The 27,962-nt window shown below is 46.2% G+C and overlaps 1 protein-coding gene across 2 annotated transcripts; it reads left to right on the top strand.

The window, feature by feature from the left end:
• LOC110496593 (TBC1 domain family, member 5) lies at positions 1–27,796 on the top strand. 2 transcript variants are annotated; one of them, XM_036953348.2, is made up of 23 exons: positions 1–125; positions 7,180–7,238; positions 9,925–10,046; positions 10,748–10,811; positions 10,989–11,097; positions 11,779–11,868; positions 11,946–12,020; positions 12,771–12,838; positions 13,029–13,131; positions 13,450–13,538; positions 13,652–13,702; positions 13,839–13,908; positions 14,073–14,245; positions 14,351–14,493; positions 17,845–17,951; positions 18,444–18,529; positions 18,657–18,934; positions 19,144–19,200; positions 20,475–20,680; positions 20,801–20,900; positions 24,297–24,376; positions 26,067–26,318; positions 26,433–27,796. In XM_036953348.2, the coding sequence occupies exons 3-23, from the start codon at positions 9,944–9,946 to the stop codon at positions 26,712–26,714; spliced, it is 2,586 nt and encodes an 861-aa protein (XP_036809243.2). In that variant the 5' UTR covers positions 1–125; positions 7,180–7,238; positions 9,925–9,943; the 3' UTR covers positions 26,715–27,796. The 2 variants fall into 2 exon arrangements, with proteins under 2 accessions (XP_036809243.2, XP_036809244.2); XM_036953349.2 differs by lacking the exon at positions 19,144–19,200.
• Positions 27,797–27,962: the final 166 nt, after the last annotated feature.

The raw sequence follows: 27,962 nt of genomic DNA, 5'->3' as shown, positions 1-27,962 counted from the left end.
ACGCGCTGAAATCACTTAATCTCCCTAGTCACATGTTCTATCAGCTGTGCCTCAACACACTTTACTCGCGACTGTTTACTATCAGAAGACAGCACAGAATGGGGAGCCCCGCATGAGCAGAACAGGTAAAATGCACTCTCACATTAAACGACGGAATATGCAATGGGATTTTTAATAACTGGAAATAACCCGTGCGTTTGTATGAAGTTGCTATATTGATTTGTCTTTAGCCACAGAGCTGTATGTCGGAAGTGTAGCGCTAGGCCTGTGTGAAAGCTCGTGCAGCTAGCCTGAACGCTAACCCGAAAAATACTTGCAAAACAGTTTGACGACTAGATTATATAGCTAGCTAGAAGTCAGCTACGTAAGTATTTTCTAGCGATTGTAAATATGCATGGCGTTGCTACCTAGTTAAAGACATGTTTGTTTTTCTACCACCATGCTGGACATCTAACTAGTAGAGCTAGTTGCTAACTATATCATGCCGATATATTGCACATCGACAGTCATTGCGGTGGAAATTGGTCTGATCACCCTTTCTATAAAGAAAACCGTGCAGGTTGATTCAAGCGTTTATTTTATAGCGAGGATCAAATTTCACTTTAAATATAGTTCCTAGAGATTATAAATATGCCTTTGTTGACAGATCGTTTTTTTGTGTGTGTAGCCGGCTATTTTTTGGTTGGGGATATTTTCCTTCTCCAACCACCAGAACGATTCACAAATCAGGGAGTCCAAACAATAGACTCCCTATGTTGTCCCAAAGCTGTTTGCTAGCTATGTTGCTTCTTATTTTAAACAATGGCTAGCTAGTGCTTGCCATGTCTACCTGTTTTTATTATGTCCAAGTTACAGGTGCCAACAACACTATCGTGACCCAGCATAGTCCAGTGACAGTACCAAAGATAGGTTGTATAAGAGTTGTTTTGGCCAGAGGCCGCCCAGAAAGGAGAGGTCTTTACCATAAGAGAAGCGTTCTGTCAGTATCGAACCTTTGATCTCTGAGCGAGGTGCACTGACTGCAGAGACTGAAATGAGCAGCCAGCCAGCACATAGCCTACTCAAACGAAACGATCTGTGTATTGTGAGGTAAACCACTAATGAGAAACTGCAATAATATAAGACCAACCGCCTTGATTCGGTCTTATGTAGCAACATTTGAAATAGTTATTTTACATTAGATAAAAGCAGAGTCACAGAGCTACACAATGGTATATCATACACTGCATTTGAGGAACAATGAAAAAGTAATTCTGCTTTGAAAGTTGATAAACTTATAACCTCACTTTTGAGAAAATGGCCTTGGAATGTTTTGGAACCTACTGTAGAGCTCTTCTTTGTCTACACCCATTCAGCATCATTCACACCCTCTTTAGCTTTAGCCCCCACCCAAACTCTGACCACTTTACTCGGCCTAGGGTGTTGAGAGTTCGTAAATTCATTAGTTATTCTGCGCCCTGGCACACTCAGACGAGAGTGCTCTGAAATCGGAGTAGCTGGTCAGACTGAATTTACGAACGCACCAGAAATGGTTATTTGAATAGTGGAGTCTTTTGTTAAGACATTTAGCTAGCTAGCTAGCTAAACAATGAGCCATAATCCCAACTCATGACGTTACTACCCTGCATGAATCTGCAGGTAGCTATCCAACCAGGTTAAATGTTAGCTAGCTAACATTAGGCTTTAACTAGCCAAGCAAATGGCTCTGAGATTCATATAATAAGATCATACATGTAATGTTAGCTAGCCAGCCAGCTAACGTTAGCTAGCTAACAGTACACTTTAACTTGAAATTAAACTACTTTCTGTCCAAATTCGAAACGTGTAATATCTGAAAATGTAGCTAGCTAGACTATCTTACCCGGGATACATCATAGATGGACGTGTCTCCTGTCACGGATGCCATGGTTGCCATAAATTTGAAGATGTAATCCAGAGACCGGTGTTTTCTCCATCTCCTTAGCTATTTATACTCAGATTCCACTGATTTCAAAACGTGGTTCTCTAGAAAGTGGAGAACAACTCTTATGCAGTTTTACTGTGAGATACACGCATTTTGATTTAAAAAAAAGTTTACGTTCAAACGGCTCTTCTGTGATGTAGTGACCCGTGACATACGCCTATTTTCCTGAAACGGGTGACGTGTGTCATGTTGTTTTGACCCCTCACTGTTCAGTCACCGAACAATGACTATTGGCTAGTGTAGGACTTTTTTTTACCAATACATTTGTCCCAAATTGCTTATCAGAAACCTCAGCATAACCTCTATAGAGCAAGCGGATGTGACAGTCTCAGAGAAACAACTCCCTGGGTAGTGAATAGATTGTGTAGATAGATGAGGGGGGGAAACTATTTAGTCCATTTTAGAATATGGCTGTAACCTAACAAAATGTGGAAAATGTCAAGGGGTCTGAATACTTTCTAAAGGCACTGTACCAATACAAACATTGTCATAGCTGTAGTATGAATCTGCAGGTAGCTAAAGCTAACCAACTAGGTTCAATGTTAGCTAGCTAACATTAGGCTTTAACTAGTAATGCAAAGGGATTTCTGATTTGAATAATATTATTACACAGATCATACAAGTAACCTTAGCTAGCATGCCAACGTTCGCTAGCTAGCTAATGCTTTAACTTGGAAAGAAAGTTTCAAATTTAGTTTAAAAAGTGATATATCTTTGAAAATGTAGCTAGACTCTTACCAGCATACATGGATGAACGCTTCATGGCAGACTGGAACCATTTAACTATTTTTGTTTGTAGGTACATCTTGTTTGGCCAGCGTTGTTAAGTCACTCCGGTTCAAACTGACTGTGGCGTGTGCAGAAAGTGTTGTTGTTGAGAAAAGTAGCAAAACTTTTGTTTTTCTCGATAGCTAACATTATATCTTTCAAAAACGGTACAGTAAAAAGGGCTGCCAATACATGCTGAACAGCTCATGTTATAGACGGAAGCATGGCAGACCAATCCAAACTCATCTCCCAGCATGTCCAGCCCATCCATAATCTCAGCCAATCATGGCTAGCTGGAATGTTCCTGTCTTTTCCCCTTGCTAAACCAACTAGGCTTGTAATTTGACAATTTTATTCGTATTTACGTATGGAATACAAGTTTGTTATTAATGCACAGGAAAGTTCCATTTCGTTGTTTCGAAGTCCTCTTGATAGCAATCTGTATAGTGTACTACATCCACTAAAATGGACCCTCAGTCACATGAAAGACGTCAGGCTCGTCCTCTCTACTGGCACTGAAGTACCCTTCTCTGTTTCTGGTTTTCCCTCAGTATATTCTGCTGTACTGCTGTTGTCTCCAGTGTTGTCATAACTCAGAATGCCCAGGGCCTCTCAGCTGATCTGCTGTTCTAAAACACCATAATCAAAGCCTCACAGAAAGCAGAAGAGCTTTATGGCTCTGGGCAGAGGCTACTCAGCCTCTATGTCTAGCTCAGTTTATACCCAATTGGTTTTCAACCGTTTTGGGCCTTCCGAGTCCTACGTCTCGCTCTCTCTCACACACACACACACACACACACACACACACAAAAACTAACTTCACCTCTTAACAGCAAGTGATGTTCTCAATCTGTTTATAGTAAAGAGGAAGTGAATGATAATGGTGCTCTATTAATATCCCTGATGGTATGAAGGTGTATGTATTTCACTTGCATTTCTCATTTTATTTTCTAAGGTGTTTGTCTAATTTAGCCTTCTGTTTCTTTAATGTGTTCTCATCGTACCTTCTTCAATCAACTAGGATAATGTATCTAGGCTACTGGCTGAGGTCATGTACAGGTCAGGGCAGGAGGACTCAAATGTGTCATGATGATTTCTATTAATGGCTTACAGACTATCTTCAAATGCCTGGGTTGTGTTCATTATTGCACACGTAGCAAAATGTTTTGCAAATTAATATGAAAACAAGCTTTTCTTATTGGACAAGTTAAGGTAGGTCCCTCCCTGTTTTGTTCCGTTTGTTCCCAGTGGACCCTTTTTTCCCACACAGAGGTGGGATTCAGTGGACCTTGTTACAGTAGGCTAAATCACAGGCAAGTACACTACATGACCAAAAGTATGTGGAGATTAGTTTGTTGGACTGCCAGATGGTGAAGCATCACGCCATAGAACGCTCTTCCGCTGCTCCAGAGTCAAATGGCAGCAAGCTTTACACCACTCCAGCCGGCGCTTGGCATTGCACATGGTGATCTTAGGCTTGTGTGCAGCTGCTCGTTCCCAGGACAAACAGTTATTGTGCTGACTTTGCTTCCAGAGGCAGTTTGAAACTCAGTAGTGAGTGTTGCAACCGAGGAAAGACGATTTTTACCCGCTCCTGCTTCAGCACTGCGGTCCCGTTCTGTGACCTTGTGTGGCATACCACTTCGCGGCTGAGCCTTTGTTGCTCCTAGAAAAACGGAATTGTTGGAAAGGGGGCCATCTGTGACAGTGCCACTTTAAAAGTCACTGAGCGCTTTCATAAGGCCATTCTAGTGCCAATCTTTGTCTATGGAGATTGCATGGCTGTGTGCTCAATTTTTATACACCTGTCAGCAACGGGTGTGGCTGAAATGGCCAAATCCACTTATTTGGAGGGATGTCCACATACTATATATATATATATACACAAAGTATCTTCTCATCCCAATGTAAGTTTGTAGATAGCAGTGCAAGCAATTTACCTATTGGTTTATTAATGCCTTCCATTATGTATTTATTTGATTACATCATAAAAAAAGAATTCAGTGAATTATTGACGTATGTCCTGGTGATATGTAGTACATTATGCAGTACCTAATGTGTTATTTGCGCTGAGAAGTTTGCCGTTGTTGCAGAGCAGAGGATTACTCTCTGGAGGATAACTTTTAGAAAGGAAGTGAAACCTTCCACCAGACATGGCCGTGAACACGCAACACGCAACACGTCTCAGTAGTACAGTCCGTCTGTTACATTCCCTTACATGGCCTGACTAGTGAGTGATTTTATATGAGGATCTCAACATCCTGTTCAGAATTACAAGATTGAGTGATTTAATCAGTTATTCCTCAAGTTTCCTCTTCCTGGAATTCAGAATGTTGGAATAGCCTCTGGATTCTGGGAGTAGAGGCATAATGAATGAAACAATTAAACTATGGTAAAGAAGAACTCCTCTATAAGGATCCTCAACTATAGTTCTGAGATTCGAGCCCTTCGGACACTTCTGAAACATGCCTAACTCTGAGAAAAATCTGCTCAACTTCATCATGATGAAATGCAGTGCATTATTATTGACCTATTCACAGCATGTCTCTAGCTATTGTTGGAGATTAGTTTGAATTATTTAATGGGATATTGTCTTTTAAAAGGGGGAAAAACTCAGATAACTTGAAGGCATTAGTCTTTGTGAGGAACAGATGTTGCAGAGCCAAACAGGAACATAGAGTACGCATATAACATTATTTATATTTTGATAGTGTGCGCGGTTGATTTATCAAAGCCGGGTTCCATGCGCCTCGTTAATGGGTTTAAGGAGATGCTTTTGTTGGGTGATTTCCATAATTAATAAAGGAAAATGCATAATGCTCTCACTGCTGCAGTGGAAGGAATTGTGTGTTAGGCTTAGCCTACATATGTGTACGCACTAGGGTTGTCACCATACCAGCATTGCAATACTCAGAGGAATCATGGCAAGGAATTGTTTTTGCTTTCCTTTTTGCCATGGAAAATCAGGTATTGTAGTATTGTGATAACCCAAGTACGTACACACGCACACGCATACATAACCATGGAAGATGCCCATCCAGGATAAATAATGGAGAGGTGGCGGTGTTTAACACATATATATATATATATATATATTTTAGTTCTTTTTATTTTGGGAGGTACTTTTTACCCCTCTTTTTTGCTGCCCAATTTGTCATACCCAATTTGGTATTTACAGTGTTGTCCCATCCCTGCTATTCCCGTACGGACTCTGGAGAGGCGAAGGTCGGGAGCCATGTGTCCCCCGCCCAGCCGCACTGTTTCATGACACACTGCTCGCTTAACCAGGAAACACTGTACAGCTGGCTACCGAAGTCGCTAGAGTGTGACAGGACGAGGACGTCTGGCCAAACCCTCCCATAATCCGGCGACTCTGGGCCAATTGTGCACGGCCTCATGCCTCTCCTGGTCGCGGCCGGCTACAACACAGCCTGGGATCGAACCCGGGTCTGTAGTGACGCCTCTAGCACTGCGATGCAGTTGTTTAGACCACTATGTCCCTCGGGTGGCCCACGGGTTTAACCTTAATTAAATCAACATGGTTTGAGGACAATTTTAAGACTTTGGCGTCTTTTGATGAACGGCATGTCGTCGACTAGTTCTGTAAGTTCCTGCTCAATGTCCGTGTCATTGTACTGTTATGTGAAACGTCTTGATTGGTCATTTCTTTTATTTTGGTAGGAGCATGTAGTGTCAATGTTTTGTCTTTCTTTCGTCACAGATCTCCCACAGAGCTGTCAGTCTTAAATGCCATAGTGAATATGGGGTGAGAATTCCCTGGGCTATCCCTGCTCTGTGCTCTTCCTCCATGGAAGTGGTTGTTTTTATGCACAAGCCACTTGACTGTCTTTATATGTGATTAGAATGTTTTCCTTTGTAAATTGAGATGTGTTATTTATCAAATCTTGTCCATTCTGTCTTATTAAATCAGTGTATCCTATGTCAGTGACGTTTCAAAGCCACTCAACAGACATTTGAGTAGCCTACACTAGGGTTGGCCGGTACCCACACTTTCATACCGTTCCTGTACCATAAGGAGGTATTCGGTATTACTGGCAATGCACACAAGGGGCACTATTACTTTCCAAACATGCATTTGATGCACAAAACCCATTTAGGCTGCAGGGATTTTGATCCAGGAAGGAATTGATCGTATCTGTCGTAACCAAGAAGCTCGATCTGGCAAGCTAGCCATTTGGTTAGCAAACCATGTGGATAGTTGGAGACCTGAGATGGAGTAGTTTATTTGGCATATCTTTGATAGTTCACTTGTATGAGTAGTTGTGTACGGTATACCGCACAAGCCTAGCCTATACTGCGTAGCCTTATGTTGTGTTGAATTCCCCCAAGTGATCCTATTTATACCCAGGGACAGAGGGAAAAATGCCAAGCCTTTGCCTTTTTCGTTTCTCTTTTTGTCCTGAATGTCTCTTTTGTGTTTCTCTCAGATAGCCTAAACCCTCATCTTTCCTGAGTCTCGGCTGAGGAGGAACACAACGTTGTGACTGTAAGTACTGACATGGAACAAAGACAGACAAAAAGCATAGGCCTGGAGCTGAACTGGATAATATTATTAGTAAATCTAACTTTATTTATACAGCACATTTCAGACAGGGAATGTAACTCAATGTGCTTCACAGGAAAAAAAACGAATGAAAATAAAAACTGCACAAAACGCTTAAGAGGATAAAAAAACAAAATAACAATAAAAACGAACGACTAAAAAGCACACTAAGGAAAAGCAAAGCTAAAAAAAAATCCACAGTTTAGGCCCCCTCAGGTTCTCTGGCAGGCTATTCCAGAGACTGGGGCAAAATAACTAGAGGCTGCCTCTCCATGCCTCTTGGTCCTGGGCTTTGGGATCGTTAAAAGGCTGTCTCCATGCCTCTTGGTCCCAGGCTTTGGGATCGTTAAAAGGCTGTCTCTCCATGCCTCTTGGTCCTGGGCTTTGGGATCGTTAAAAGGCTGTCTCCATGCCTCTTGGTCCTGGGCTTTGGGATCGTTAAAAGGCTGTCTCCATGCCTCTTGGTCCTGGGCTTTGGGATCGTTAAAAGGCTGTCTCCATGCCTCTTGGTCCTGGGCTTTGGGATCGTTAAAAGGCTGTCTCTCCATGCCTCTTGGTCCCAGGCTTTGGGATCGTTAAAAGGCTGCCTCTCCATGCCTCTTGGTCCCAGGCTTTGGGATAGTTAAAAGGCTGTCTCTCCATGCCTCTTGGTCCAAGGCTTTGGGATAGTTAAAAGACTGACTCTCTCCATGCCTCTTGGTCCTAGGCTTTGGGATAGTTAAAAGGCTGCCTCTCCATGCCTCTTGGTCCTCTGCTTTGGGATAGTTAAACGGCTGCCTCTCCATGCCTCTTGGTCCCAGGCTTTGGGATAGTTAAAAGGCTGTCTCTCCATGCCTCTTGGTCCAAGGCTTTGGGATAGTTAAAAGGCTGTCTCTCCATGCCTCTTGGTCCTGGGCTTTGGGATAGTTAAAAGGCTGCCTCTTGGTCCAAGGCTTTGGGATAGTTAAAAGGCTGCCTCTCCATGCCTCTTGGTCCTAGGCTTTGGGATAGTTAAAATACTGTCTCTCCATGCCTCTTGGTCCTAGGCTTTGGGATAGTTAAAAGGCTGCCTCTCCATGCCTCTTGGTCCAAGGCTTTGGGATAGTTAAAAGGCTGCCTCTCCATGCCTCTTGGTCCTGGGCTTTGGGATAGTTAAAAGGCTGTCTCTCCATGCCTCTTGGTCCTGGGCTTTGGGATATTTAAAAGGCTGTCTCTCCATGCCTCTTGGTCCAAGGCTTTGGGATAGTTAAAAGGCTGCCTCTCCATGCCTCTTGGTCCTGGGCTTTGGGATATTTAAAAGGCTGTCTCTCCATGCCTCTTGGTCCTGGGCTTTGGGATAGTTAAAAGGCTGTCTCTCCATGCCTCTTGGTCCTGGGCTTTGGGATCGTTAAAAGGCTGTCTCTCCATGCCTCTTGGTCCTGGGCTTTGGGATAGTTAAAAGGCTGTCTCTCCATGCCTCTTGGTCCTGGGCTTTGGGATCGTTAAAAGGCTGCCTCTCCATGCCTCTTGTTTCTAGGCTTTGGGATAGTTAAAAGGCTGCCTCTCCATGCCTCTTGGTCCTGGGCTTTGGGATATTTAAAAGGCTGTCTCTCCATGCCTCTTGGTCCTAGGCTTTGGGATAGTTAAAAGGCTGCCTCTTGGTCCTAGGCTTTGGGATAGTTAAAAGGCTGTCTCTCCATGCCTCTTGGTCCAAGGCTTTGGGATAGTTAAAAGGCTGTCTCTCCATGCCTCTTGTTTCTAGGCTTTGGGATAGTTAAAAGGCTGCCTCTCCATGCCTCTTGGTCCTGGGCTTTGGGATCGTTAAAAGGCTGTCTCTCCATGCCTCTTGGTCCTGGGCTTTGGGATAGTTAAAAGGCTGCCTCTCCATGCCTCTTGGTCCTGGGCTTTGGGATCGTTAAAAGGCCAGTGCCAGAGGACCTGAGTGACCTACTGGGTACATAACATGGGTATATTTGTTCTGTTTTTAATTGCTCTACTAAACTTAGTCCCAGTGGTGTAAAATACTTAAAGTACTTTAAACTACTGCTTAAGTAGTTTTTTGGGGCTATCTGTACTTTACAATTTATATTTGACCATTTTTACTTCACTACATTAAGAAAAAAGTATTTGTACTTTTTACTCCAAACATTTTCCTTGACACCCAAAAGTACTCATTACATTTGGAATGTTTAGCAGGACAGGAAAATGGTCCACTTCACACATCCACAGAACATCCCTGGTCATCTCTACGGCCTCTGATCTGGCGGACTCACTAAACATGCATGCTTCGTTTGTAAATGATGTCAGAATGTTGGCGTGTGCCTCTGAGTATCTGTACATTTTAAAAACAAGAATGTTGCTGTCTGGTTTGCTTAATATAATTTATGTGAAATTATTTATACTTTCTTTCGATACTTAGGTATATTTGATACTTGAGTAAAAGTTTTTGGTTTAAAATATACTTAAGTAGAATTTTACTGGGTGACTTTTACTTGAGTCATTTTCTATTAAGGAATCTTTTATCAGATGAGTCCTCTTGCTCTGTGGTGTTTTGTTCTTACTCTATGGTGTCTACTGCTGCAGTCATCCTACTCTTGTTCTGTGGTGTTGTGTTTCTTGTTCTGTGGTGGTACACAGGTAGTTTTAACCCCTCCTGTTGTTCTCATCCCAGGTTCTGTTGTGTGGTGGTCATGCAGCACCCTAACTTCGAGACCCACCACCCTCTCCAGCCTGATGGAGAGCAGGAGCCTGGCTTCGACCCTCTCCACAACTTCAACAAGAACCACAGCCGTGGTGGGTCAACATGTTCATTAAAGCTATATTTACATGTTAACCCTTTATGGCAACCATTTGAGGCTTAATTAAGCAGTTATTAACACTTCATATTCATAACCAAACACCATTTAATGACGAGCGAAGGAGAGTCGGGGGGGATGCGAGGTAGTTGAATGTGGGGATAACGAAAGACTGTGACAAAGGAAATATTGACGGAGAAAGGTATGGAGTGTGTAGTGGATTGTATAACGGTGAGTTATGAACACAGCTGATGACGCCTGCGGACGAAAGATGGGTTAGCGTGTTTAGCTAATGAATTTTCATAGTGAGTGTCCCCAGAGCAACGTCACATGATACACTTCTGTAACTAATGTTGATTGACAGCTCCCAGGAGTGTGTGTGTGTGTGTGTGTGTTAACCTGCAGGGCAAATGAGTTATTATGTATGATGATGATTTTAGGTTTGTGACTTCCCTGCGTCTTACTCACGCTTGAGAAATGCCCTGAGACATACCGCTGTCCTTTTCCCCGTGACATGATTTCATTGGTAAATGTAATGTGGTAGAAACCATGCTATTGAACATGCCTATTGAAATCTGTCAGAGAGAAGGATGCGTTTAAACATCCATTACTTTGAAGATGAGCCTCACTGATCATGTAATTGGTGTCAATGCCGCCTTCTAGTGGCTGCGTGTGTGAACTGCTTGGTTTGTTTTACAGGAGGATCTCTGGATAGTAGCAGGTTGTCTTACTCGGAGTCTGAGTCCACCTTCCTTTCCTACAGGTAAGAACTCATGTTGCTGTGCTGTGTGTGTTCATGCTTAATGTGTGCGTGTGATTTATATTTCGGTCCATGTCACATGCAGATCTAATTCTCTGTGTATTGCACATTAGATTAAATAAAATTGCACAAACTCACCAAAACTTCTCATCTCTCCCGTTACCCAACCTCCCTCCGAAGGAAAGAATGGGATGACTTGTTCTTGAACAGTAATTATCTGGCCAGGATTCGGCAGGCAGGCATCAGTGGCCGATTGCGGAGCAGCCGATTCCGCAGTGTGTGCTGGAAGGTAAACCACTCACAAAGATGGCTCTCAGGTTTCTCTCTCTTCAGAATACTCTGTGTATGGCTGTGTCTTATTTGATTATCTAGACCTAGGTAATGGGATTGAACGGTTTTAATTAAAAAAATGTATAACCCCTTTTTCTCCCTGATTTTTGTCATATCCAATTGGTAGTTAGTCTTGTATCATCGTTGCAACTCCCGTACGGACAAAGGAGAGGCGAAGATCGAGAGCTGTGCGTCCTCCGAAACAAAACCCTGCCAAGCCGCACTGCTTCTTGACACAATGCACGCTTAACATGGAAGCCAGCCGCACCAATGTGTCGGAGAAAACACTGTACAGCTGGTGACAGTGTCAGCATGAATGTGCCGTGCCTGCCACAGGAGTCACTAGTGTTACGGGACAAGGACATCCTGGCTGGCCAAAACCTCCCCTAACCCGGATGACACTTGGCCAATTGTGCGTCGCCTCATCGGTCTCCCGGTCGCGGCAGGCTGCGACATAGCCCGGTATCGAACCAGGATCTGTAGTAACACGCTGCGCCACTCGGGAGGAACAATGGATTAAAAGTTAACACTGATATGACTTGTGTGAAAGGTGTTTTAGCTATAGTGTTTAATGTTTTATTTGCTACTGTGCGGTCGATGGTATCTGAAGGAAGTTCTAGCATGTCTTGTTGTCTTCTAGTTGTACCTGGAGGTCCTTCCTGAGGATAAGAGCCAATGGCTCAACAAGACAAAGGAGCTGCGAGCCCAGTATGAGAAGATCAAAGAGACTGTGAGTTATTGTGTGTGTGTCTCTGTGTCTCTGTGTGTGTGTGTGCCAGTCACTGACTCTCTCCCCTCTCGTCTCAGCACATCACCAACCCCCGTAAAGCTGCAGGCCAGCAGGACCTGGTGGTCAACAATCCACTCTCACAAGACGAGGGGGTAAGTGTAGTGAAGCCTGAGTTTCTCTGAATACAACTCCTTATCCATAATGGGGTATATGGACGTCCTAAATATCCCTCTATCACAGGACTATGGGGGTATCCCTGTTGTAAATGTATATCATACCTTTATTATGATGTAGAGCTAACTGCCAAAATAAAGGAAACTCCAACATAGTGTCTTAATAGGGCGTTGGGCCACCACGAGCCAGAACAGCTTCAACACACCTTGGCATACATTCTACACCTTCTTCCACAAGAAATTCCATAATTTAGTGTTTTGTTGGTGGTTGAAACCGCTGTCTTAGGCACCGTCTCCAGAATCTCCCATAGGTGTTTAATTGGGTTGAGATCTGATGAATGAGTGGGCCATCACATGTAGTTTACATCATTTCCATGCTCATCAAACCATTCAGTAAACACTCGTACTCTGTGGATGGGGCATTGTCATCCTATGGGGGCATAGCCATGGTAGCCAAAATAGTGGCCTACCCAACATTTTTTATATATGACCCTAAGCATGATGGGATGTTAATTGCTTAATTAACTCTGGAACCCAACCTGTGTGGAAGCACCTGCTTTCAGTATACTTTATATCCCTAATTTACTCAAGTGTTTCCATTATTTTGGCAGTTACCTGTATGTCCCTATATTGTGTTATAATGTATTGTAACATATAAGTATGGTGAATGGGTTTATGGTGTATTTCCTGGTTCATATGTCCCTGTGCTCTCCTTTCCCTCCTGTCCAGAGCCTGTGGAACAAGTTCTTCCAGGACAAAGAGCTGAGAGGGATGATCAAACAGGATGTGATGAGAACGTGAGTCTGCTACACTTTTAAATACAGCTCTGGTTATCAAATAAAGTCACTAAAGTCCTTCTCCGGTCTACTCTATGCCTCTCATATAAACACCATCTTACCTTTCCCATCACTTCTCTCTCCTCTCCCCTCTTTTTAAATGTTTTCTCTTCTCTCCCTCTATCCTCTTGTTCCTCTTTTCTGTCTGTAGCTTTCCTGAGATGCGTTACTTCCAAGACGAGGCTGTCAGGACCAAGCTGACAGACATCTTGTTCTGTTACGCCCGAGAGAACGAACTGCTACTGTACAAACAGGTACCACTACACCAGGCACACAATGTTCAATTTGCACACCATGACAGGGCCACCAGGCATGCTGTTGCAACTCCTAGACTAGACCGTATACTGTCCACATTGTGCTACACAGGGAGAGCATGGATGCCCAGTCAATGTTCTAACAGGAAGTGACATACGGCTGGCCACTGGTTAATTAAGTTTAATGATGCTCTGTCAAAACTGATAACACAACTCGTGCATCACGCTGAGAGAAACACAGGCCATGCTGAATCATGTTCTCTTTCTGTCTCTCTCGGTATCTGTGACCTCGCTGACTCTGACTCTCTCTGTCTGCAGGGAATGCATGAGTTGTTGGCTCCTATCGTGTTTGTCCTGCACTGTGACCATCAGGCCTTTCAGCACGCCAGCGAGACCGCGTACCCCAGGTCAGTCACACCGGCACCCCTACTTCACATCTATCTCCTACCCTTCAGTTACACCCTATGCTGTCCATTCCTCCAAATCGGTTTGTGTTGATCTAATGCTGTTTGGTCCACAGTGAGGAGATGCTGTCTCTACTGAATCCTATGTTCCATGAGCATGATGCCTAGTGAGTGAAATATGCATTTGACATTCTTCTACATTCTAAATGTGGAAATCCTATGGACAGGTCAGACTTCTAACATGTTCTTGTTGAGACCCAGTCCATATCACTCTGTTCTCCTCTGTGTGTCTGTGTTCTGCAGTGCCATGTTCTCCCAGCTGATGGAGACAGCAGAACCCTGGTTCTCCAGCTTGGAGAGAGAAGTCAGAAGGGTCAGTGCTCTTGTTAAAGTTGTAGCACTCACCGGCTACTGAAGCTCCATTGTAGCTGCTGCTTCTGCTATTCTAACGTATATCAGCGTTGTATTTTATGTTCATGTTATTCCACTGTTGACATCATCTGAACACTGTTGATGTTGTCTGAACGTTCTCCTCAGGGGAAGGACGAGATGCTGACCAGCATGCCGTTCGCCCGTCCGCAAGACTCGGGGCCGTCTGTTGCCATAGTGACCAAAGTGAACCGCATCCAGGACCAACTGGTGAAGAAGCACGACGTGGAGCTGCACATGCACGTCAACCGCCTGGAGATCGCCCCGCAGATATACGGCATGTGAGTACTGCCACCTGTCTGTGAATTGTCTCTCTAGTGTGTGTCTGCCTGCATCTGTTTAAATGTGTGTGTCTGCCTGCGTCTCTTTAAACGTTGCGTCTCTAGTCGCTGGGTGCGTCTGCTGTTTGGCCGTGAGTTCCCCCTGCAGGACCTGTTGGTGGTGTGGGATGCCCTGTTCGCTGACAGCATCACTCTAGACCTGGTGGACTATGTCTTCGTAGCCATGCTGCTCTACATCAGAGATGCCTGTAAGGACCTCCCTCACTGCCCATCAATACATGTCAGTCACATAGATGGTTGGTTGCCAGTCGTATTCAGCCGCCCTTAGTCAGCTATTCAGCCGGCCATTATCTGCCGGCCGGCCATTCAGCCATTGTCAGCAAGACATTCACCCATTGCCTGCCAGCCGTTGCCAGCCGTTGCCAGCCAGCCGTTGTCTGTCTGTCTGCTCTTGTCTGTCTGTCTGCTCTTGTCTGTCTGTCTGCTCTTGTCTGTCTGTCTGCTCTTGTCTGTCTGTCTGCTCTTGTCTGTCTGTCTGCTCTTGTCTGTCTGTCTGCTCTTGTCTGTCTGCCCTTGTCTGTCTGTCTGCCCTTGTCTGTCTGTCTGCCCTTGTCTGTCTGTCTGCCCTTGTCTGTCTGTCTGCTCTTGTCTGTCTGTCTGCTCTTGTCTGTCTGTCTGCCCTTGTCTGTCTGCCAGCCCTTGTCTGTCTCTGTCTGTCTGCCAGCCCTTGTCTGTCTGTCTGCCAGCCCTTGTCTGTCTGTCTGCCAGCCCTTGTCTGTCTGTCTGCCAGCCCTTGTCTGTCTGTCTGCCAGCCCTTGTCTGTCTGTCTGCCAGCTGTTGTCTGTCTGTCTGCCGTTGTCTGTCTGTCTGTCTGCCGTTGTCTGTCTGTCTGCCGTTGTCTGTCTGTCTGTCTGCCGTTGTCTGTCTGTCTGTCTGCCGTTGTCTGTCTGTCTGTCTGCCGTTGTCTGTCTGTCTGTCTGCCGTTGTCTGTCTGTCTGTCTGCCGTTGTCTGGCTGTCTGTCTGCCGTTGTCTGGCTGTCTGTCTGCCGTTGTCTGGCTGTCTGTCTGCCGTTGTCTGGCTGTCTGTCTGCCGTTGTCTGGCTGTCTGTCTGTCTGTCAGCCTGTCTGTCTGCCGTTGTCTGGCTGTCTGTCTGCTGTTGTCTGGCTGTCTGTCTGTCTGTCTGCCTGTCAGCCCTTCTCTGTCTGTCTGCCTGTCAGCCGTGGTCTGCCTGTCAGCCTCTGTCTGTCTGTCTGCCTGTCAGCCGTTGTCTGCCTGTCAGCCGTTGTCTGCCTGTCAGCCGTTGTCTGCCTGTCAGCCGTTGTCTGTCTGTCTGCCTGTCAGCCGTTGTCTGTCTGTCTGCCTGTCAGCCGTTGTCTCTGTCTGCCTGTCTGCCTGTCTGCCTGTCTGCCTGTCAGCCGTTGTCAGCCGTTGTCTGCCTGTCAGCCGTTGTCTGCCTGTCAGCCGTTGTCTGCCTGTCAGCCGTTGTCTGCCTGTCAGCCGTTGTCTGTCTGTCTGCCTGTCAGCCGTTGTCTGTCTGCCGTTGTCTGTGTCTGTCTGCCGTTGTCTGTCTGTCTGTCAGCCGTTGTCTGTCTGTCTGTCTGTCTGCCTGTCAGCCGTGGTCTGTCTGTCTGCCTGTCAGCCGTTGTCTGTCTGCCGTTGTCTGTGTCTGTCAGCCGTTGTCTGTCTGTCTCTGTCTGTCAGCCGTTGTCTGTCTGTCTGTCTGTCTGCCTGTCTGCCGTTGTCTGTCTGTCTGTCAGCCGTTGTCTGTCTGTCTGTCTGTCTGCCTGTCAGCCGTGGTCTGTCTGTCTGCCTGTCAGCCGTTGTCTGTCTGCCGTTGTCTGTGTCTGTCAGCCGTTGTCTGTCTGTCTCTGTCTGTCAGCCGTTGTCTGTCTGTCTGTCTGTCTGTCTGCCTGTCAGCCGTTGTCTGTCTGTCTGCCTGTCAGCCGTTGTCTGTCTGTCTGCCTGTCAGCCGTTGTCTGTCTGTCTGCCTGTCAGCCGTTGTCTGTCTGTCTGCCTGTCAGCCGTTGTCTGTCTGTCTGCCGTTGTCTGCCTGTCAGCCGTTGTCTGCCTGTCTGCCATTGTCTGCCTGTCAGCCATTGTCTGCCTGTCAGCCGTTGTCTGTCTGTCTGCCTGTCAGCCGTTGTCTGTCTGTCTGCCTGTCAGCCGTTGTCTGTCTGTCTGCCTGTCAGCCGTTGTCTGTCTGTCTGCCTGTCAGCCGTTGTCTGCCTGTCAGCCGTTGTCTGCCTGTCAGCCGTTGTCTGCCTGTCAGCCGTTGTCTGCCTGTCAGCCGTTGTCTGCCTGTCAGCCGTTGTCTGCCTGTCAGCCGTTGTCTGCCTGTCAGCCGTTGTCTGCCTGTCAGCCGTTGTCTGCCTGTCAGCCGTTGTCTGCCTGTCAGCCGTTGTCTGCCTGTCAGCCGTTGTCTGCCTGTCAGCCGTTGTCTGCCTGTCAGCCGTTGTCTGCCTGTCAGCCGTTGTCTGTCTGCCTGTCAGCCGTTGTCTGTCTGTCTGCCTGTCAGCCGTTGTCTGTCTGTCTGCCTGTCAGCCGTTGTCTGTCTGTCTGCCTGTCAGCCGTTGTCTGTCTGTCAGCCGTTGTCTGCCTGTCAGCCGTTGTCTGCCTGTCAGCCGTTGTCTGCCTGTCAGCCGTTGTCTGCCTGTCAGCCGTTGTCTGCCTGTCAGCCGTTGTCTGCCTGTCAGCCGTTGTCTGCCTGTCAGCCGTTGTCTGCCTGTCAGCCGTTGTCTGCCTGTCTGTCTGCCTGTCAGCCGTTGTCTGTCTGTCTGCCTGTCAGCCGTTGTCTGTCTGTCTGCCTGTCAGCCGTTGTCTGTCTGTCTGCCTGTCAGCCGTTGTCTGTCTGTCTGCCTGTCAGCCGTTGTCTGTCTGTCTGCCTGTCAGCCGTTGTCTGCCTGTCAGCCGTTGTCTGCCTGTCAGCCGTTGTCTGCCTGTCAGCCGTTGTCTGTCTGTCTGCCTGTCAGCCGTTGTCTGTCTGTCTGCCTGTCAGCCGTTGTCTGTCTGTCTGCCTGTCTGCCGTTGTCTGTCTGCCTGTCTGCCGCTGCCTGTCTGTCTGCCTGTCTGTCTGCCTGTCTGTCAGCCGTTGTCTGCCGTTGTCTGTCTGCCGTTTGTCTGTCTCTGTCTGTCTGTCTGCCGTTTGTCTGTCTCTGTCTGTCTGTCTGCCGTTTGTCTGTCTGTCAGCCGTTGTCTGTCTGTCTGTCTGTCTGTCAGCCGTTCTGTCTGTCTCTGTCTGTCTCTGTCTCTGTCTCTGTCTGTCTCTGTCTCTGTCTGTCTCTGTCTGTCTGTCTCTGTCTGTCTGTCTCTGTCTGTCTGTCAGCCGTTGTCTGTCTGTCTGTCTGTCAGCCGTTGTCTGTCTGTCTGCCTGTCAGCCGTTGTCTGCCTGTCAGCCGTTGTCTGTCTGCCTGCCTGCCAGCCAGCCGTTCGTCCGTCGTCGTTCGTCCAGCCGTTGTCTGACATAGTCAGCCGTAGACTGTCAGCCATTCAGACAGTCAACCAGCTATTCAGCCAGCCTGCCTGATAGCCTAGCCGTCTGTCTGCTAGCTAGTGTCTGTCACGGAGCCTTGCTAACTCTTTGTTTTTTCCTGTGTCTCAGTGATAGCGAGTAACTTCCAGACCTGTCTTGGCCTTCTAATGCACTACCCACCTATAGGAGACATCCACACCCTACTACACAAGGCTCTGTTCCTCAGAGATCCCAAGGTAAGAACACACATAAGCTGTCCTGTCCAGTCTCCTCCATTTGACCACTGACCCGTGTAAACTGTGACTGCTTGGTCCCATCATGGTGTGGTGTTCCTGACAGACGTGCAGGTCTGATCCGGTGTGACACAACCGCCCCGGGTCGGACTGCATTGTCCAGACGCATCCCCATCTCCCCCTGGGGTGGTACAGGGGGAGATGGGATGGATTGGTGACATTTGAGGCGGAAGAGAGGGTGGAATGAGGGTTAGGGAAAAGGGGGGTGGAGAGGAGAAGGGAAAGATGGAAAAGTGGCTGAATCATGTGATTTTCTGATATTTATCCATTTTAAGGCGGTTGGGACGTGACCATGATAGTCAGAGTAGTTGGCTAAAGCACAGATCTGGGACTAGGCTATGTGGGGGAGCCCCCACCCAACGTCTCTATTTCATCACTTTGTATTGATTTGATCACTATTTAATGAGCTGTATTCACTGATGCCTCTTCCTTTAGAACAATCCTCGGCCAGCCAACTACCAGTTTCAACAGAATCTGGACTATTACAAGACCAGAGGAGCGGACCTGGTCAACAACACCCGGTAAGCAGACACACACACAGTACAGCATGAGGAACAGTCATGGTAACAAACACACACACACACACACACACTGTTGTTTCACAATATTCTGCTAAACTAAGCCTTTCTCTCTTTTCTCCTCTCTCAGTGCCAGTGGCAAGATGGCTCCTCTCAACATCAACAAGGTCTCCAGCAGTCTGCTCAGCTTCGGTAGGAAGCTCATCGCCCCTGCTCTGTCAGGGGGTGGCTCCAGCGGCATCTCTCCAATTAATAGCGAGGTCCTGTCTGCCCCCTCCCCCGTCACTGTGGGTCCTCACCCCCAGGCTGAGCCCTTGTTGTCTGGCCATGCACCCCTGCAGACACCACCCCATTCCCAGCACCACCGCCTACTCAAGTCTGAGAGTATGCCTGTCCACCTGAGCAAAGGTGAGGGTCGGAAACACACGCACGTGCGCACACACACACAATTTTACGCTGAACAGGTACACTGAAGCTCGCATGACCATACATACAAGTGCTTAGTTGCGTCACGAGAAGGTTTACTCAATAAGCACATGATAGCAGTACTGGACTCTGGACTGTGTGTGTGTCCACGAGTGACACGATAGCCTTACTCTCCTGTCTGTTCAATGTAGTTTCAGGAGGAGTCTCTCAGGTTCCTGTCCCAGCCCACATTTTCTCTGACACAAAAGGTAACTGCTACCGCAGCACCTGCTTGCTTGTGTATGTGTGATGTGCTTGCATTCCCTTTGACCAGTTAGTTTCAACCCTGACCTCTGACTGTCACAGTACTGCTGGCTTTCTGTACTCTTTTCCTCCTGGTTACTTAATCAACCAATAAATGGCATTATTGATCAGCCGTAGTGTTCAAATTCACCCTTGTCTTAATCAATCACTGAACGCTACAAGCCAGCAGTACTGTGGCAGTCCAGAGTTTTGTATTTATGGATCCCCATTAGTTCCTGCCAAGGCAGCAGCTACTCTTCCTGGGGTCCAGAAAAATTAAGGAAATGTATACAATTTTAAAAACATTACAATAATTCACAGATTTCACAACATACTGTGTTCTCAGGCCCCTACTCCACCACATCTACAGTACTAAATCCATGTGTAAGTGTGTATAGTGTATATGTTATCGTGTGTGTTTGTTGCTTCACAGTCCTCGCTGTTCCATAAGGTGTATTTTGATATTTTTTTTTATTTATTTTGCTGCTTGCATCAGTTACTTGATGAGTTCCATGTACTGGCTCTATGTAGTACTGTGTACCTCCCATAGTCTGTTCTGGACTTGGGCATTGTGAAGAGACCTCTGGTGGCATGTCTTGTGGGGTAGGCATCGGTGTCTGAGTTGTGTGCTAGTCGTTTTAACAGACAGCTCGGTGCATTCAACATGCCAATACCTCTCATAAAAACAAATAGTGATGACGTCAATCTCTCCTACACTTTGAGCCAGGAGACATGCATATTATTAATATTAGCTCTCTGTGTACATCCAAGGGCTAGCCGTGCTGCCCTGTTCTTACCTAATTGCAATTTTACTAAGTCCCTTTCTGTGGCACACGACTGAACAGTTTTCCAGGTGTGTCAAACCTTGATGGTGTTAAGAAGGTAGAGCAGTGCTTTATTATGGACAGACTTCTACCCATCTTAACTACTGTTGTATCAACATGTTTTGACCATGACTGTTTACAATCCAGGGTTACTCCAAGCAGTTTAGTCACCTCTACTTGGTCAATTTCCACATGATTTAGTTGAGGTTTAGGATTTAGTGAATAATTTGTCCCAAACACAAGGTTTTTAGTTGAAATATTTAACTGCTTCATTGTCACCCACTCTGCATGTTGTATCTACCTGGAAGTTCCCCCTGGTACAGGCTCTCCAGGACCAAGGTTGTCGACAACTGGGTTGGTCCATCTGTTCTTCTCCTCTCTCTCTCTGCTAGCCCACATGTCTTTCTCTCTTTCAGGCCAAATCTCCAGGACAGCTAGCTCCTCCCCCAGCATAGAGAGCCTCTCTGGAGGGCGGGGTCACACCACTGCATCCCCACCCCTTCCTGTCACCAGTGACACCAGCACGTCGTCTCCACCCCTCTCGGCCACCAAGAAGGATTCCTTCTTCAACATCACTCGCTCCCGCTCCCACAGCAAGACCATGATGGGCAAGAAAGAGGCTGTGAGTTCACTAGCTCTGTCTCTCTGTCTCTGCAAGTCTCTCACCTATCTCCTATTTCTCTCCTCGATCTCCCTCTAAGGATCCACACTCTCTCTAACGCTGTCCCCTCTGTGTTGTCAGGAGGAGGAGTTGGAGGCCCAGGTGTCCTTCCTGCAAGGTCAGATCAACGACCTGGAGGCCATGAGCAAGTACTGTGCCAAGATGATGAACACACATATTGGTAAGTCTACCTACTACCAATACAATAGTAGAAAAATCTGCTGTTCTGCCCTTTAGCAGTTAACCCCCAACAGACAGGGGCGGCAGGTACCCTAGTGGTTAGACCGTTGGGCCAGTAACCGAAAGGTTGTTGGATCAAATCCCTGAGCTGACAAGGTAAAAATCTGTTGTTCGGCTCTGAACAAGGCAGTTAACCCACTGGCTTGCCAAGTTAAATAAAAAAAAACAGCAACTGCTCCCCGGGCGCCGATGACATGGACGGTGGTTTAAGGCAGATACCCACACCTCTGATTCAGAGGGTTATTTGAAATTCTTCAAAGTAGCTACCCTTTGCCTTGACAGCATTGCACACAATCAACCAAATCTGCCAAATAGTGCTTCTAATAACTATATTGTAAATACTGTGAAGAGAAATAGTTCAGAGGTTAAGTTGTTTAAAAATATTAGGTCCATTGTCATTTCTACACACATGCACCTCAACACTTGGCCCGACAAATAATATTGTTGACCAATCAGGACCTGAATATGACTGCACGTCACATAATTTAACACGTTCATTAAAAAAAAATTACCGTAGTTATTAAACATTGATTGCACTCACTCGTATTTTCTAGCCATTCACCGATACTTATGCTATGATGCTGGTCAAGTTTGGTGTCGCACACCTGACGCTGCCGCATGAGACAGACACACACCTCCCCAAGCTCTGGGACAGTGCTGGTCAGAAACAAAGAAAGCTTGCTGATGGATGCAAACAATGTTCTCCACAAAAAACCTAGCAAAACGACAATCTGTTTCAGTAGCTATAGTTAGCTATCTACCTAGGTTTAATTTAAAATACCCATAATTTGGCCTCCTGAGTGGTGCTTGAGGCGTCACTACAGACCCGGGTTCGATCCCAGGCTGTGTCACAACCAGCCGTGACCGGGAGTCCCATAGGGCGGCGCACAATTGGCCCAGCGTCGTCTGGGTTAGGGGAGGGGAGGGCTAGGTTTGCTTTACTTGGCTCATCACGCTCTAGCGACTCCTTGTGGCGGGCTGGAAGCCTGCAGGCTGACTCTGGTCGTCAGGTAGACAGTGTTTCCTCTGACACATTGGTGTGGCTGGCTTCTGGATTAAGTGGGCGGGTGTTAAGAAGAGTGGTTTGGCGGGTCATGTTTCGGGGGATACGTGACTCAACCTTTTTCCCATAGTCAGTCCTGCAAGAGCTACGCTGCAAAAATGTGTGGACTCTTTACAGTTGTGTTCTGTGGGTGTCACTGAGTAGACTGATACCTATGGATTGTGGATCAATGAAATTGGGTAAGGCTTTACAGTGAAATACAAGTATGCCCCAATGCATACTGAAGTCTAATACATCAACAGCGCAATTTCAACACATTTGTTTTGTCAAATTAACTAATTGTCGTTTGTTGAATTTACATAACATTTCAACCTTGTTCAGTATTATCTAGTCCAAATATTGCGTAATTACACTATTTGTATCCATTTGGATTACTTTCAAAGAGGGACCTTTTTATTTCGAAAGCGAATTGCAAATTCCACTTGACTAATCCTTATTGTGGCTAGCTTCACATAAGTGTCGGGTCCAGTCTTATTAGATTAGTTTGGGGGTAACAGGGCTAGGTAGCTGGCTAGCTTGTTTATTTACTTATCTATCTAGCTAGTTATTTTAATTATTGATTTAGAATAGGAGAACAAGTGGCTGCCTGGGTAATACTTAGTCACATGGATTCCTAAATCATTGCTAAGAATATTGAAAATGGTTGCAGTTTCTGATCACTATTTTCAGGGTGGTTGCATTGGTGCTAGCGAGATACCAAGCTAAAGCTAGCTAGCAATCCCAGAAGTTGCTAATAAAATCTGTATCAAAGATATTTATGAGTGACTTTATCATACTGCAAACCCAAAGTCAACAAAGTAGGGTGACAGCCTGGCTCCAATTTCCAAACTGTTATCAATGTTGACAAAATGCGTCATTATTATTCTGTATTTAATTTTGACTAGCTAGGTTGAATCAGGTACAATTGCTTGGGATGTGGCTGGCAGGCAGAAGCGGTAGGATCCCCATCCGTTCCCCCCCAGCCTCTGGGATTGTTGCACGTCTGGGAGAATGTTGGACTACCTTTGTTTTATCCTGCATCTTATTTCAAATGTTTACAGTTTAATGTTTTCCCATTCGGTCGAACAAATAAACGTCTTATTACCAAAGTGCTAATGAAAACACATCGTGGCCGGTGTGTGCTTGTTTGTAGAGGTCTTCATTTCTTCAGCTTTAACAGTGCTGCTGATCGTAGTGGTGGTGGTGCTTGTTTGTAGAGGTCTTCATTTCTTCAGCTTTAACAGTGCTGCTGATCGTAGTAGTGGTGTGTGCTTGTTTGTAGAGGTCTTCATTTCTTCAGCTTTAACAGTGCTGCTGATCGTAGTGGTGGTGGTGCTTGTTTCTAGAGGTCTTCATTTCTTCAGCTTTAACAGTGCTGCTGATCGTAGTGGTGGTGGTGCTTGTTTCTAGAGGTCTTCATTTCTTCAGCTTTAACAGTGCTGCTGATCGTAGTAGTGGTGTGTGCTTGTTTGTAGAGGTCTTCATTTCTTCAGCTTTAACAGTGCTGCTGATCGTAGTGGTGGTGGTGCTTGTTTGTAGAGGTCTTCATTTCTTCAGCTTTAACAGTGCTGCTGATCGTAGTGGTGGTGGTGCTTGTTTGTAGAGGTCTTCATTTCTTCAGCTTTAACAGTGCTGCTGATCGTAGTGGTGGTGGTGCTTGTTTGTAGAGGTCTTCATTTCTTCAGCTTTAACAGTGCTGCTGATCGTAGTGGTGGTGGTGCTTGTTTCTAGAGGTCTTCATTTCTTCAGCTTTAACAGTGCTGCTGATCGTAGTAGTGGTGGTGGTGCTTGTTTGTAGAGGTCTTCATTTCTTCAGCTTTAACAGTGCTGCTGATCGTAGTAGTGGTGGTGGTGCTTGTTTGTAGAGGTCTTCATTTCTTCAGCTTTAACAGTGCTGCTGATCGTAGTAGTGGTGGTGCTTGGCTTGCACATGCAAATTCAGCGAGCACAACATTCTATAATATAGTTGTTATTTGACGGCTCAAATTAAAAGCTTATTTCACATTTTTTGACACGCAAAGACCCAAACGGCATTCCATATCTACATAGTTTTAGTTGATTTATGTTAAGACTGGAGTTTTTTTTTCTTCAGAGAAACGTTTAGAAAAAACAGAGTCATGACCCACCAGTTGAGAATCGCTGAGTTAAGCTATGCTCAAAACATCACTGTAGTTAATCTAGTGATTTTAAATCCGTATACACATGTGCTCAGTTGTGTGGTTAAAACAGGCTTTATTTTGTTTAATTGGTTGGCTGTGTGTTACTGCTATATCTGTGATCTGATGTCTGTCTCAGGTAAGATCCAGGAGGTGATCCTACAGGAGCACCTGGAGAAAGAAGACGAGGTGTTGGTGTCACTGGCTGGACTCAAACAGGTGTGTGTGTGTGCATGACAAATCACATTTTACAGTGAAATGCTTACTTACAAGCCCTTAACCAACAATGCTGTTAAGAAAAAGGAGTGAGTAAAAAATAGAAATAAATAATTAAAGAGCAGCAGTAAAATAAAAGTAGCGGGGCTATATACATGGGGTACCGGTACAGAGTCACTGTACGTAGGTATCATTAGTGACTGCGTAGATAATACGCAGGGAGTAGCAGCAGCGTAAAATAGGGGAGGAGACAAAGCACATAAGTCTGGGTAGCTATTTGACTAGATGTTCAGGAGTCTTATGGCTTGGGGTTAGAAGCTGTTTAGAAGCCTCTTGGACCTAGACTTGGCACTCTGGTACAGCTTGCCCTGCAGTAGCAGAGAGAACAGTCTACGACTAGGGTGGCTGGAGTCTGACAAAACATTTTTTAGGGCCTTCCTATGACACCGCCTGGTATAGAGGTCCTGAATGGCAGGAAGCTTGGCCTCGGTGATGTACTGGGCCGTACGCACTACCCTCTTTAGTGCTTTGGGGTCAGTGGCTGAGCAGTTGCCATACCAGGCAGTGATGCAACCAGTCAGGATGCTCTCTGGTGCAGCTGTAGAACCTTTTGAACATCTGAGGACCCATGCCAAATCTTTTCAGTCTCCTCAGGGGGAATAGGTTTAGTCGTGCGCTCTTCACGACTATCTTGGTGTGTTTGACCATGTTAGTTTGTTGGTGATGTGGACGCCAAGGAACTTGAAGCTCTCAACCTGTTCCACTGCAGCCGCATCGATGAGAATGTCTTGATCACGTTGAGGGAGAGGTTGTTGTCCTGGCACTACACGGCCAGGTTTCTGACCTCCCTATAGGCTGTCTCGTTGTTGGTGATCAGACCCTGTTGTGTTGTTGGCAAACTTAATGATGGTGTTGGAGTCGTGCCTGACCATGCAGTCATGAGTGAACAGGGAGTACAGTAGGGGACTGAGCACGCACCCGAGGAGCCCCCGTGTTGAGAATCAGCGTGGCAGATGTGTTGCTACCTACCCTTACCACCTGGGGGTGGCCTGTGGAAGTCCAGGATCCAGTTGCAGAGGGAGGTGTTTAGTCCCAGGATCCTTAGCTTAATGATGAGTTTTGAGGGCACTATGGTGTTGAACGCTGAGCTGTAGTCAATGAATAGCATTCTCACATATGTGTTCCTTTTGTCCAGGTGGGAAAGGGCAGTAGAGTGCATCATCTGTGGATCTGTTGGGGCGGAATGCAAATTGGAGTGGGTCTAGGGTTTCTGGGATAATAGTGTTGATGTGAGCCATGACCAGCCTTTCAAAGCATTTCATGGCTACAGACATGAGTGCTACGGGTTGGTAATCATTTAGGCACGTTACCTTGGTGTTCTTGGGCACAGGGACTACGGTGGTTTGCTTATTCTTCCAGAACGAGGTGAGTAATCGCTGTCCTGATATCTACAAGCTCTTTTTGGTCATAAGAGACGGTGGCAGAAACATTATGTACAAAATAAGTTACAATTAACGCAAGAAAACACAATAGCACAATTGGTTAGGAGACCGTAAAACGGCAGCCATTTCCTCCGCCGCTTGTAAATATTGGCATTTAACCATATGTGTTGTCAGTTCATGTGTTCTTTGTACTCTGTGTGTGTGTGTGTTCATCATGACTTGCTCTGTGTATTTTTGAATGAATCCGTCAGATCAAGGACATCCTGAAGGGAGCGCTGCGTTTCAACCAGAGCCTGCTGGAGGCTGATGAGAACGAGGAGATCACCATCGCTGACGACCACTATGACATCGCCTCCAATGCCGCTGCAGCCATCGTAGAACAGCTCGCCAACCGTCACCATGCCAAACACCCCTTCCAGGCCACACCGCAGCGTGGCGACGGTGATGGAGAACAGAAGGACCGAGAGGAGGAAGAGCATGAGCACACGGAGTCAGAGCAACAGGTGGGTATACACACATGGTTATATTCATACATACTCATACTCTCTGATACAAGGTGATTTGTAGATCAGCCTGTCAGCAGCAGTGTTGAACAAGCCCCTTGTCTCCCCATGCAGGCGTCTCCCCCAGAGTCATCTCTGTCTGTGGGTTCTGAGGGGAAGAACTGGGACGACTACATCCTGGTCTCGCAAGACGGAGAGCTGCAGCCCACCGAGGGAGGGGCCGAGAGGACCCCTCCAATCAGACAGCTCCGTGGCTCGCTCAGGGTGGAGCCGGAGGGCGTGGGGGTGTTTCAGGACCCCCTAATGGGTGCAGCGTCTGGCTCCTCCAGCCCAGACGAGGGCAGCACTCACAGCAAAGACTATGACTTCACCATCGTCAACCCCCAGGACCTGTGAGAGACTATACTGTACTGATTTGGGTGGGAGTTACCCCTAACCAGAGATGTAGGATCAGTTTATCAATCCCCTTATCCCCACCTTAACCATTAGGGGGAGAAATGCAAAACTGACCTTAGATCAGTCTTTAGGGGGTTACTTCATCCCAACCTGGAGGATATGCTGTTTCACAGGGGCAAACCAATGTGCCACTGCTGGATGAAACTTGCACATGTGGACTGGGCTATGACAGCCAACCTACTGTCAGGCAGTCGCCAATACTTTATCATTTCCCGTCTGTCCTCATGTCTGACACATTACCCTCTCTAACCTGATCTGTATTCCTTGAATACTATAGATCTCTCCTATGCCTATTGCCTGCCCTCCTGTATGCTTGGGTCTTAGTAGTTATCCAACCCCACCTCTGACTTCAAGACAAGTGACTTTAATAGTAATACCCATTTTGCCACGAGATGGCACCACTAGACAGTTCACTACAGGCTACCCTCAGGAGCTGGAATTCATACTGCATTTATCAGTGTGGGGAATCCTTTTCCTTCTCTCTGTATGTAGCAGTAATTGAAGGGTAGGGTAGTACCCTGTTTCTCCAGGTAGGGGAGCTGTCTGTCCATCTAATGCCTGTGTCTAAAGATAACTTGTCTTACCGCCATTCATCTCTTATTTGATTGGTCTTTAACTGTTCAAGAGAAGTTGCTCCTAACAGATCTAGGATCAGATTCCCAATCGCTAGTCCTTCACCTACCATTAGGGGGATTTTAAAATATCTGATTCTGTATCGGTTGTTAGGGACAACTTCTAACCAGTGCCTGTAAATCATTGACAGATTACCTGACTCCCTCTTTCTCCTTGACGTTGTTAGAAGCTATTTTAACCTGCACTGCATTACAAGGTGAAAGTTTTTGTTTTTTTAAGAAATTAATTCAAATTTATCTATGGAATAATAACATAGGTTTCATTATTTCCGGTGTCCTTGTATTTAGTTCTCTTGCTTCCTGTGGTAGCCAAGTAAAGCATTGCACATAAGGGATGTCCCTATAACCCAGATTAACTAGACCAATAAAAGCATTGCTCTTGCTAAAGTATGCCTGTGTCGTTGTGGCTTTGTACTGCTTTTCAACAGGACATTATAGTCTATAGCAACATGCTGAATTGTGAGTACAACTTAACTCTTCAGCCGTACAAATTGAATAGAGCCGGACCCCTTAGTGTGTTTGGTGAGTGTTGTCGGTCAGTGATCACCAGACTGAT

This window comes from Oncorhynchus mykiss, chromosome 18 (genome assembly GCF_057628025.1).
Source record: "Oncorhynchus mykiss isolate SJ-2025 chromosome 18, ASM5762802v1, whole genome shotgun sequence".
In the NCBI taxonomy this organism is placed as follows: domain Eukaryota; kingdom Metazoa; phylum Chordata; class Actinopteri; order Salmoniformes; family Salmonidae; genus Oncorhynchus; species Oncorhynchus mykiss.
This window is presented reverse-complemented; position numbering and strand designations above follow the sequence as displayed.